At 35.4% G+C, this 13626-nt stretch overlaps 1 protein-coding gene across 2 annotated transcripts in view; it reads right to left on the bottom strand.

The window, feature by feature from the left end:
- LOC149249662 (Transducin/WD40 repeat-like superfamily protein) overlaps positions 1-13626 on the bottom strand; it is a 282247-nt gene that overhangs the window by 213282 nt on the left and 55339 nt on the right. For both annotated transcript variants that reach the window (XM_089456305.1, XM_089456306.1), the window contains one exon: positions 5579-5679. In XM_089456305.1, coding sequence (XP_089312431.1) covers positions 5579-5679 — 101 coding nt within the window. The remainder of the gene's footprint in view (positions 1-5578; positions 5680-13626) is intronic.

The following is a 13626-nucleotide window of genomic DNA, read 5'->3' on the forward strand; positions in this document are numbered from 1 at the left end:
AGGCTTTGAGGCTACATGGCTTATGTTCTCTTGGCGTAATGAGGTGACTCCTTTTCATGCTAGTGCTTTTAAGTTCATTTCCTTTTGCATATTGGATGAATATTAGATTGTATTTTGCCATTTTATTTGGATTGGTGTGTGCAAGTTATCTTGCACATCCATTGATTTAGAGTTATATTTTAGGAATAAGATTTCCAACTCATTTTAGGAGAAATGTTTGGTTATCCTGTTTATTATATTGCTCTAATCCATATATGAACTAATATCTCTTTCAAGTGTGTAGGAGAGATTTTCGTTTTGTGTGCAGGAATCCATCCAAAAGTGGAGGAAATCTTCACGAGATCAACCAACTCCTAAAAGCCATAATGATCCAGACTTAGCCATCTTCCACTCCAAAGCAATGTTGCACGAAGCGGAAGCGTTTTTTGGAAGCGGGGACGCCAAAGCGTCATTTTCCAAAAATCTAGGAAGCGAAGCGTCCACGGAAGCGTCTGCTATATATATATATATATATATATATATTTTTATATTTTTTGCATTTATACTCAAAACAAACATCCCAAATACCAAATTAATTGTAGAAGACATGAAAACATGCATATTTTTGCATAAATCAAGATAGATATAACATCCATTGTACATTAATGATCTAGAATCTAGATTCTTCTCCTCTTGTCTAGCCTTTGCCTCTACCTCGATTGTCTAGGGATATTAGTCAACATTGCCCAATTTTGATCAAACTACCTAATTCAAGACTTAAAATATGGTAGAAAAAGCTTAACATGTTTGATCAATGATTTTGACTTGATTGAAAGGTAATTTTTTTCTAAGGGCGTGCCGCGTGACAAAGGAGTTCAACAATTAACACCACCAACACTAGGGTACATATAGGGCTTGGTGCTCTTGATTAAATGCTAATCGCATACCTTCATACTTGATATAATCTAATGAAATGCCACAATCCCATTGATCCTGAATTCCTGAAAACTGTTAAGTCTGCTGAATTTTGAATAGGATATGAAATTCTATTTTCTCCATATGAAGTCCAATGAGGCTGAAACCACTCTCAAACATCCTGAGTCATTTCATGGTAATGTTAAAAATTTAAGTAAAAGGATGAAAATGAAAAATAAAGGAGAATGTCACTTTTACTTTAAGAATTTAACATTACCATGAGGGAGCATCTGCTATATTTATATTTTTTTTTTTGCCTTCATTCGTCACCCTAACCCAAGGTGGACCCACCCCCAAAAAGCAAACTCACCTAAAATTAAAAAAAAAAAATTAAACAAAAACAATTTTCTAAACGCTTTTCCAGAAGCTTTTCTGGAAGCGTACGCTTCCTCCTCCGAAGCGCCACGCTTCCGACGCCCGAAGCGCCGTACAAAGCGCGCTTCGGCTATTCGGAAGCGGCGCTTCCGTACAGCACTTCCAAATTTCCAGGAAGCGGCTAAAAAAGCCGAAGCGCTGCTTCCGGCCAAGCTTCCTAGGCGCTTTCGTACGAGACACGCTTCAGGGCTTGGAACCGGGGGGGGGGCGCTTCATGCAACACTGCTCCAAAGTCTTCCATCCAACGAAGCAAGAGGGAGTTTCTTCACTCTATAGTTACTTTATCATCAATTAAATACTTCTTTTATTCTAGCATTTTAAAGTTGTATTTGTTTTTCAAGAGTCATCATCAAAACTAGGAAATCTTCACGAGATCAACAAACTCCTAGAAGCCATAATGATCCAGACTTAGCCATCTTCCACTCCAAAGTCTTCCATCCAACGAAGCAAGAGGGAGTTTCTTCACTCTATAGTTACATGATCATCATTTGAATACTTCTTTTATTCTAGCATTTCAAAGTTGTATTTGTTTTTCAAGAGTCATCATCAAAACTAGGCGAATATGGGGGTTTACTCCCAATACTTGAGCTAGTATTTTTGTCCATTGAATTTGTATTCTAGTTTGTTTGTTTTGATTAACTCTTGATTTTCATTTTACAGCCCATAAACATAAAGCATTGGACAACAAAGAGCTTTGAGGAGAGACATTGAGAAATTGCTTACTTGTGTGCATGCAAGACCCCCCTCACCCATTTCAAAGATCGAGTTTTTCAAGGGAGGCCGTAAGCATTTTCAAGGGACGCTACAAGTTCATCTAGTCTGTGGGCCTTATTGAGCCTTGCAACCATCTTTTGAAGGGATTTTTTAGTCTTGTAGTTTGTTGTTGTGTATTCTTGAGAGAGAGTCTAACCTTGTTAAATTTCTACACTTTGTAAAGATCTCTTTCATATTGTGGGCAACCCTTTAAAGGCATTTTAACCCATCTCAAACACTAATAAAATAAAAATTTTGTTTTGAGGGAACTTGGGATTCTTTCCCATGGCATTCCCCTTCCTCATTTGAGGAGGGAATTCTTATGGTTTGACTGATTTTTGCTTCTAGTTTTTTTAATTTCTAAACACTTAATTTCATGCTTAAGAAATAACTCATTTCAATCCACATGCAATTTTCCCTACTTTTAAATCTCTTACATACATAAGCTTCAACTTGTAAAGCTTTGAGTAAATTTTATTTTATATGCAAACATTCAACATTGTGGCAAGTTTTGATTATTCCTTCAAGTACATACTTCACTTTTTTATTATACACATTGGAAGCTTTTGAAGCAATTCTATTGGAACAATTGTAGCTTTAAAGCAATCTACTTCATTTGTTTATTTTCCATGCAAGCACATATAAGTTCATTTACATGCTAAATTCTCAAAGTTTTACAAGCTATCTCATTTTCCATTTATAAAGCATTTGCAAGTAAGTATATTTTAATTGGGGAATTAACACAATTTGCACTCTCGTCTAGGCATTTTAGTATAGGAAGGCTTCCATGTCAGGCTTTCAAAACCTCACTAAAATTAACCTCCAAGCATAAGCTTGGTTAATAGAAAGTATAGGGAAAAAGACTTTCTTGGAAAGTTCTTCCATTTGGTACGAAGTAACGTAAAAGCGTTGTGACCCTGCAGTTATGAAGGTGGTTTGTCCTCTTGTAGGAATGAAAGCACACGCTCGCTTGTAAGACTCAGGGGACGGGTATTGTTAATGACATCTCTGTGCCCTCGTCCCCTTTCTTACAGTCACCCAAATTTTTACCCTTTGGTAAGAGCTCAAAAAGAGCACTTATCACTTAGATTAAGAATTTTAGATTAAAAATAACCAAGACTAATTGCATTCCAAATCTAGTATAAGTGCATCTCATGCTAATACATCTTATGGTTTTACTTGCGATTGTCTATTCTACTTGCCATTGTTGAATATTTTATGTTGGCAAGCATTGTTTCATTTTCTTTTTGCAAGTAGAACATTAATTGCATTTCCTTTTGCAAGATATCTCTACATGTTTTGATTTCGGCATGGATTATATTTTGAAAGCATTTTGTATCTTGTTTTGATTATCGTGCAACATCTTTTGTTTCCATTTCAAGATTGTTTTGCTTTCATTGTTGGAAGCATTCTACTTTTGTTTTGAGCAAATGTATCTTTCATCCCTGTTAAGCAATTTATCTTAAGGCACTAGTTTTATCATGTTTATGGTTTTTATTGTTCATATAATGTTTTGCTCATAATTCTTAAAAGTAATCCATTTTCATTTTAAAATCTCTCCTAAAACCTCACATTTTGTTTAACTTAGTTTTTCATAGTAGGGACCACCCCCCATAGCTAACCTAGGGTATAAGTTAAACAAAGAGAGAATGGATTTAGTGTGACAACCCCTTCTCTTAGTTCTTTGCCACCAACCACACCTTGTGGGGTTGAAGGCTTTTCTCACTGACTTGTAGGTAGGTATAGGCAACAGGGCAACAGGGCACACAGCTGGAGGTTACTTGCATTGGGCTAGATTTTGTCAAAAAATTGTGTCGATCTTTTCAATGATTAAGGTGTATTGGCAAATTTGTTGAGAATATCCAAGAGATTTAAGCAAAAGTCTTAATTCTCCTTATTTCTCCAAATCCAACAACACATTAAAATATATGTCGATGTAAATTGTGTAGCCATCAATGCAATGTCATGCAAGAAGAAGCAACATATATTACCAAAAAAATGTCTGAATTGTGGGGAAACTAAACAAGTACACCACTTGGAACCCAGCAGCATGGATTCAAGAAGCCAATCCATTCAAAGATGGTAATCATGCCAAGATAGTGACAAATGTCACAAACCAGAAGCTTAGTTGGACTTTACGTGCAGTGAAAATCATGTAGAGATATCAATGAGGGTGAGGCAATTTGGTAGCCAATGTCACATTTATCACGATATTATCAAAATTATCACAATATTATCGCAGAAACCAACCTTGGTAATAATATTGACAGTATTTATCGTAATAATTTAGGTAATTATTGCAACAATTTCAAAATTATCGCTCTTTGTCAATATTTCCTTATAACCAGATTATTTGTCATTTAAACCTCGTTTTTTTAAAGTGATTTAGGGCATCGATGATAAATATATTGTAACTATTTCCATCAAGCAAACAAAGGGAAATTTATTGTTTTCATTTCCCATGAATAATCTCACAAGATACATACCCTAGTAGTTAACTTTTACTTAAATTTTTAACATTGCCATTAATTGTTTCAGGATGTTTGAGTGCTTCCAACCTCATTGGATTTCATATGGAAATGGTAGAATTTTAGATCCCATTCAAAATTCAACAGACTAAGCAGTTTTCAAGATTCGAAGGATGGCAACATTTCCACTAAATTTCGTCCTGTATGAGGATATGGAACTGACATTTAATCAAGAGCATTAAGTCCTCTATGTATCTCGATATTGGTGGCATCGATTGTTGAACTTCTCTGTCATGACCCTAGTAAAAATATTATAGAGCCTCTTTGTTGATATATTTTGGTTCAAAGACAGATTGCACTTGGTGCTACTTTGGTTATATGCACCCTTACTCACTGTGTACACGAGAAACTTTGCATATTTGTGTACAAGGGTTTGGATTCATATGGATGCACATGAATATATATGTTTTCTTTTTTCAAAATTTGATTATTTTATGTATTTTTTGGTCAACCAGTCCTTTTATCCAGGTTTTTTCCGGTTTTGTTTCAAATCAAGTTTTTGGGGTTGATCAGTCTGGTTCTGATAACATTGTTGAGGATGCTATGACCATTTTCCATCAAGCAAACAAGGGGAAATATGTTATTTTCATGACATGATTCAGCTCATGAGATATATTTGAATTTGTTTTGATGTGATTTTGTATCTTGTCAAAACTTATGGCTCATGGCAGATATCATATTTTAGTATTAGTATCTGGATTTTGATGTACCATTTGACATCTTATACATCTTACATATAAGTTTTATTTTCATATTTATGTAGCAACACATTTGTTTGATGTCGATGTTGCTTTAAAAGTTTAAAATTTTGAAATATATATATATATATATATATAGTCTTATGTGAATCAAAGAAAAATAAGCAGCATTTCCAAAAAAAATGTCTGACTTGGAAATCCATTATTCATCTTCCATAAGCGATTTTATGCATTAAAGAAACCAAGCACTGAAATGGAAAAGCAACTTACGTAGCATTAGCTGTATCATAAAGGCGTATTGAGTCATCATGGCTAGCAGTAACTAATAGATCCTCCTTTCGATGAAAATCCATTGAACTGATTTTTCCCTTCTGAAAGCCACACAGAAAACAATCATATCTTAGATAAATCCAAAAAACAAAACAAAAGTTTAGAAGTAGCATGTAATGAACACACAAGATGTAAGAATCCTAACAACTTTGTATCGTACTACCTGAATATAGCAGGCTAACGGAAACCATAGACCCTCTATCATATAAGATCCTTCAATTTGAAAATGATACCTAAAGTTCAAGCTTATATGAACAATATCAAGTCATTATATGACCAATATTAAGTCATTAACCAACCTCTCATAAAGCTACTGCTGTTGAAACTTGAAATAATTTTATTGCTCAATGGAGTACACTTGTCAGGCATATAAAGTAGTACACTGCCAGTATCCTTATAGTTCTGCTATAAGGAATGTGACTGTCAGAATAGTGAATCTTCGAAATTTGTGCTCGCCTGTATAAAAAGACTCTTTTCCTCCACTGTGTTGGCTCTAGGGAGGACTGATTTTTAAGCAGCCTAAAGTAATTCTCAAGACTATATCAAATGTAAACACAACTTTACCAAACCAATAATGCAATAAGAGAAGGCCAAAGTAATAACTGGCTATCCTTTTGAAAACTCGACCACACTAGGCACTAGACTATTGTAACAGGTTTAAAAATGGGATTTTTATTTCGTTATTGATCAAATCAGCATTAAACTCAAAGATCTGAGCATACTTTCACAGATTTTAGGTTAGAAAAAGGCTAAATAAACTGTGCAGATTAACGGAAAACTGTTGCATATGCTGATAAGGCCTTGGCTTAACATGAAAATATAACATGAAAAACTGTGACCATTGGTTTTCACAACCTCCTATGTATAAATCAACCTTAATAAGGGAAAATTTTCAAACATATTCCCAGATAATTGCCTTATTCTAGAATAATGTTGAGAAGATATGAAGAAAGATATTCTCAGCATTTGAACACTGCATTCTCAGAGATATGAATATCAATGAAAAAATGTATAATTATTCTTGCACCAGTTAGGTGAAAAATGAACTATAATGCAAATAACCTTTTAACAAATATTGTTTAACACTAAATGGTTATAATATTTATTTTACTTTGATTAACACATCTATGGCACAAACAAGACAAGACAGAAAGTTGACTGTGACATAGGTTAAAGCAAAAATCCCCGTGTTTGAAGAAAAGCAAGCATGGCAACACTTCCCCAGATGCAAATACAGAAAGCTATGTCACGAAAACATCTGGCCTAATCACATTTCTTTCCAGGCAATGTTTTCAGCACATAAATGTAAAGCAAAGGCATGGAAACATCTGTAAAAGATTTCCAAGATGTTTCTTGTATGGAAATGTCCAAGAAACATTTCCTGAATGTTTCTTCTCTGGAATTCTCTGTTGAAAATATAGCCAATGCTGAGAGGGGGGGTGAATAAATATTGGACACCTTTAACAATTGTTTAAAACTTCAAAGGCAACATGCAAATAATACTTATCAACAACACATTAATTTATGCACAAAACTTATCTTGAATAGTTTCAATGTTTACAAGTTCCAACTTGAAGGGGGCTACAACCCCATAGTTTACCAGCACCTACTGGAAGGAGGCACAAACCCCATAAGTTTACAGACTTCAACCTGAAGGAAGCTACAACTCGATTGCCTTGCTTTAATAAAGAGAAACTAAGGACTCCCATACCAGGGATATAGGCCCTCTCACATACACTGCACAAGAGAAAAAGCTACAACGGTACCTATTGTCCACTACTGTTACAGATCAGACCTTAATAGTCAGCCAAAACATACTCCAAGCTGCTCTTGATGAGAAATCTAGGGCAACATTATTAGGGCTTCTTATATAATTCAATTTCTCTATTACTTGACAATTTCTTGTGATTAGGTATTTCTTCTTCTTCTTTGTTATTACATTATTATCATCAAGACAATTGCCAAAACACAAGAGAACACAAGATATAGGCGCTCAGCCAGGGCAAAACTCCTATCTAGAGAAAAACCCAGTCAAACTCTTCCTTCAGTAGAATCAGATCAAGTTGAGATAGACCAGAACCTGCATATTCCTTTACCCATCAGGTCAGCCTCCCATGAGGACAAATTGTACCATGCCGTCCAAAACTTCGGTCTTCTTCTTTACTTCTGCAATTTCGGCCTACTCTGCTCCTGCAACTCTCAGCCTACTATGATTACCTTTCTGCAACTATTCTTGGTCTATGACTAACATTTTTGGTCCCTGCAATGATGTTATATCTTGACAGACCTCCCTCTTATGTGCATGCATAACCTTATGTTCTTGTACGAACTGCAGATGGAAACTTCTCCTTTTACAGACTTTGACTTCCTTCTTTCTCTGTGAAAATTGGAGACTCGAACTTCCTTGACACACTCCAAACTGGACGAGTTTACTTGCTATCAATAGTTGTTGGAGCCTCCACTAATAAGTCGACATGAACAATTTGAAAGGGGTTGACTTCATATAAGGCTAGGCCGACTTGTCATTTTGTTGGAGGCCGACTTGTAGACTGTTGAAGAGGCTGACTTGATGGGGGAGGAATAGGACAATAAAATAATTTTCTTTCTTGACCTTAAGGAGCCCAAGAAGGGTCTCTTACAAAAATAACTTTGACTTTGACTCAACAAAAATCCTAGAGCACTCAATGGGTGCTTTGACCTATTGACTATTGACCCAAGCATGAAACCCATGCTTTAATAAGTCAATTTAATAATAATAAAAATTTATTTTGACAAATATATATTACATCATGACTCAAGTACAATTATGAAGACCGACACTAGTTACAATCTTCAACAGCTCTAAGGTTGTTGTTCTCCTCCCAGGAAGTCAGCTCCATAAGACAGTACTCAACGCAGTCTAAAAAATGCCTAAAAACCCTTAAATATGTGCCAAGAATGTTCCCCAAAAAATCACTTCAAATCAACTCTTCCTGACTTCTGGTTCTTGAGCTATGAACCTTAGAAACCCTTATTTTTTGTACTTCCTTGTACAGATCTAAATTTGCTTGAGTAAATGACTTGAAATGTTCCTCACACCTATTTATAGTGCATTCGGGATCTCGACTAGGCCGACTTGTCCACTAGCTGGATTGGCTTGTGCAATTGGCAAAATGTATAGTGAATATTAAAAAGTTCATTTCTCCTCAACCGTGATGAGTTAGAGGGAGTGCCATATACCATTGGAAAGGTCTTAGAATAAGCTTTCCAACCATATATGTTATACTTCCATTTGAACTAGGTAAATGGAATAAAAATGCATTCAAAGATAAGGTATCCAATTCTCTTTTTCTTGCACAGCCTTTGACACCAATGACAACTTCTTTCAACAATCTCCCCCTTTGTCATTGACAGCAACCAATATACTCCCCCTGTGATCATGCTCTCCCTGTCTCCATGCTTCCTGGTCTCTCTCCCCCTTTGACATAAATGGCAAAGGTGATTCTTCTCTTTGGGGTTTCTCCTTCTAAACTTATGGCGCTCAATAGTACTTTGCCTTTCTTTTTTGTCTTCTTATCCTTTCCTTCCTTGTTATCCTTGGAGCTCTTTTGTGTGGCTTCAATCTTCTTTCTCTCCTTTTTGTCTAGGATGTATATGTTATTTGATCTTCTTGTTGTTGTTGCAACCAATCTTCCTGAGTCTTCTTCTCTGATTTCACATCTTCGAGAATCAAACATGAGATTGTATCCCTGATCACATATTTTGCTAACACTAAGGAGATTATGCTTCAAATCTTCAACCAATAAAACATTTGTTGCTTTTACATTTTCACTTCCAAGACTTACTACACCCTTTCCAAGTATCTTGACAAAGGAGTCATTTCCAAATGCAACACTGCCACTTTTTCTTTTCTCCAAACTGATGAATTTGTTTTGGTCCCCAGTCATGTGTGTCAAGCACCCACTATCTATGTACCATTCATCTTCTTTATTTTTCAGCAAGCAATTCTAGTCTGCAAACTTCCTTCCTTTTATTTTCCCATATTGTAGTTGGTTTCTCTTTCTTTATGATAGGAGCATCTTCTTTTATATTTCTGCAATCTTGTGCCTTGTGACCAAGATCATTGCATTTGTAGCATACAATGTTCTTAATCCTGATCCATCAGTGGATCAAATGGATTGTAATTTATGTTAACAAATCCATGATCATTTCTAAGTCTATGGTTGTCCTTTGTATATCCATAATCATTTTTGTTTCTTGTATAGTTGTTTCTTGCATTGATTTTACAATGAATTGCTTTATGTCCAAAGTTTCTGCAAGAATAACAGTGACCAAGAAAAATATACCTGGTAGGAAAGGACCTTCTTCGTGCCTCAATTTTCCTGAACTCTGATCTTTTGTTCTAGCTGGTGGTGACATGTTCTTGTTGTTCTTCAACTCTTTTTTATTTGTTGTTTTCACCTCTCAAAGCATTGGCATAGCTTCTAGACTTTCCTTCATATTCCCTTATTGGTGGTTTTGTATCTGCTTTATCTATGATTGTTGTTTTTAAACTGTTGTCATAACAAAGTCCCATCTTATCAGTAGGTTTTCTCTATTCGTTGATCTTTCAGTACTTTCAAATTTCAAGTAATCATTCAACTTTGTTGTTGTCAACATTAACTCCTTTCTTGTGTGATCCAATTATGCTTTCAATTCCTCATAATCTTAGGCTTTATCTGACTGCTCCTTCAAACTGTTAATTATCTTTCCAAGTTTATGATTCTCTTCTTCACACCTTTTCAGTTGGTCTTTCAATTCTCAATTTTTGTTTCTGAGCTTGACATTTTCTTCTTTAGCATACTTCAATTTTTCTTCAAGATTCCCTTCATCTTCCTGTTCAATTTTTGTATCATCTTTGATTCTCCAAAAGGCATGTAGTTCCATATTTGTTTCTTTAGCATCAGACAGACGTAATTGTATTGTTTATGAACTCTTATTCAGAATCGATATCATTTGTTTCAGAAGTTTTATGGTCTCCATTTTGGGCTTCTTGAGCTATGAAGAGAACTTCCCTTACATTGTGTTTTTCTCCGTCACTTTCATTTGAAGAACTATTGTCCTCTTTGGAATAAAGACTCTTTTTCTTTTTATTTTCTTCAAAAGGACATCTCTTAGCATAGTGTCCTATTTACCACAATTGAAACATTTCTTTTGGTTCCCCTTTTGAGCTTCTTTACAAAATTTGCTTCTTCTTCATATGATTCATTGTTTGGTCTTCCTTCTACCTTGTGTTCTTTGTTCCTTGTCTTCTTCGAGGCTTCAAAGGTTGCTTCTCCATTTGGATATCCATCTTCTATATATGTTCTCATTTCATATGTTGTGAGGGTGCCATGTAGTTCATCCATTGTCATTTTGTTCAAATTCTTGGTTTCATCTATTGCAGATACCTTGGAATCATATCTCAATGGAAGCGATCTCAGCACTTTTTGTACAATCAAGGATTCTTGGACTTCTCCCGATCCTCTAATAGCATTCACAACTCCATCTACTATGAGTAAATAGGTTGCAATATCTTTTGATTCATTACTTTTCAGATTTTCAAATTGTGCTCTGTGTCGTTGAAGCTTGATCTATTTGACCTTTTGATCTCCTTCATAAATACTTTTGAGTTTATCCCAAACCTCTTTAGTTGTGTTGCATCCCATCACCTTGGTCTTAACAGTTTTTGACAATCCACATGTGATACCTATTGATCACACTTTGTCAACAGTCCAAGGAAGCAGGATGAAAAGACATGAAGAATTTTTTTCAAAATTCAAATTCATTAACCAGCACAGTGTTATCATTGTAAACCCAATTTCTACAAGTTATATTGTAAATGATGCTAGTATAACCGTTTAATTATGTAACAACACATAGATAAGCCTCTAATTTTGGAAATGGATTTCATCCTAGGAAGTTTTTTAACCTCCCCAAATTATGTGTATTTCTAAACACAAATAATCGGTAGAGTTTTTCTTCCAGCTTAAACCCCAAAGCTAGGATGGAATCTCTTGACAAGGTCTTAGGTGAGTCATACTGTTATATCGAGTCTTTGTAAAAGTGTGTTTGGGAATAATTTAAGCACATTTGGCTAAATTATTTTATTACAAACCACTTGGTCTATACTAGATCATATTGTGTCGCAGAATTGGGTAATTTCATGACGATCTATATGTAAAAGTGTATTCCCCCTTTAAAGATTGAATTAATTGTAATATCTTGATGTAAAATATTTTGGCGCATGGTCCCTCATACTTAGACACCATGGCTAAAATATTTGAGGGTGGAAAAATTATTAATCCCCTATAGTGTCAATTAATTAATTTTTCTGGCTAAATTAAATAAAAATCCTAAGCCAAAAAATTAATTAAATTTGAGTCAAAAAGTAATTATAGAGAAATTAATTCCTCTCCAAGTGGAAAATAATCAAAAATTCATAGGTCGAAGAGAAGTCAATTTTTGGAGGTTCCCACCAAGGCAAAAATGGATATTTTAAGAAAAAGTGGGCCCTTGGACCTTGGTGATTAAGTCAAAGTCAAATTTTTGAGGAAATTAATCCAAAATATTAATTTTGGATTAATTATAAGTGGGTTTTTAGAAAAAATCGCTTTTTTCCTCAATTAAAAATTCGACGGTGGAGATTAAAAGATCATCAAGTTATTTTCAACGGTCGAAATTATTTTGACAGGGATCAAGCCAACTAGCCGTTATTTTCCACTTGGATGGATTTCTCTATAAATAAAATTCATTTAGCTTCTATTTTCTATCTTTTGGATGATGTAAAAAATTTGTAAAGCTGGTATTGAGCCATTGCTCTGCTAGGAACATTTCTATATCATAATAGAAAGACTTTGGGATTCAGTTCCGGATGTTTTTCTTCCACTGATCTGTGGTACATGCTAGTTATGTGCTTTCCTATATTGTGCTAAACAATTTATGAGCTTATTATTTGATTTGTCTTTCTATTGGTTAATTTTTTTATCTTAGTTGATCTGATTCACCATATGATCTAATAGTTCTACTCGAGAAAAATTACAGAGATTTGCAAGTACACTGGCCCTTAGGCTCCAAGTTCACAAACTGTGGGGAAGAGTCAATTATGTTTGGGCTCTAAGATTTCTATATGGTATTTTGATTCTGCATGAGGGTTTTGGGCAATATTCAAATCTTTCGAAAAAATATTCATTCGCGATTATTACTCGAAAAATATTTCTCCAAAATTTGTAATTTGTAAACATTATAAATTTGCAAATATTTTGTAAAATAATTTGTAAATTTGTAAAATAATTTTGTAGCAATTGGGATTTTATATTTTGTGTATAAATTTGGGCTTTTTGGCATTTTGATTTATTTGTGCAGGTGAGCTTCAAGCTAATCAAGAGATTTTGTTGGGGTTTTCAGGTAGATCTAGGCCTAGGAAGGCAAGATCTAGCTTCCATTTATCCTCTAGGCCCAGTGTCCAGCTATTTTGCAGCAGATTTGTGGAGAATTTTTTGTTTACAGGGTTTGAAATTTTTTTTAGGCCCTAGGGCCTGGTCATCCAGCCTCTCCATCCTAGTCGTGAGCCTCTAAGGGCTTTCCTAAGCCCTCAGCCTCCCTCCAAGGGAGTCGTCCAGCCTCTTGGAGGCCTCAACCCCCTCCTTCACCCCTGTTGTAGACCTTTTAGGGCCCTCCCTTCTAGCGGCAACCCTTTAGGGCTAAGCCGCAGGCCCTAAGGGCCTTTTCCCTTGGGCCGCAGCCGTTGGAGGGCTTGCAGTAGGCCTTGCATGCTTAGGTCGCAGGCCTAGGAGGGAATTTAGCCCTAGCCACTAGCCCTATTAGGCATTTTCAAGCTCAAACTTCCTAGATTCCTTCTTATCTTTTCCAAGCTCTATCGCTAAAACTTGAAAATCCCTATAATTAGGAAGTTTAGCACGTCTTAAGTCATAAGAGGTATCAGCGTTAAAAGCATCAATATAGAAGTCCCGAAGAGATTTATCAGGAGG

The sequence above is a fragment of the Pinus tabuliformis genome, chromosome 7 (assembly GCF_031772625.1).
Source record: "Pinus tabuliformis cultivar Carrire ecotype Pingquan chromosome 7, CPIR1, whole genome shotgun sequence".
NCBI classification, from domain to species: domain Eukaryota; kingdom Viridiplantae; phylum Streptophyta; class Pinopsida; order Pinales; family Pinaceae; genus Pinus; species Pinus tabuliformis.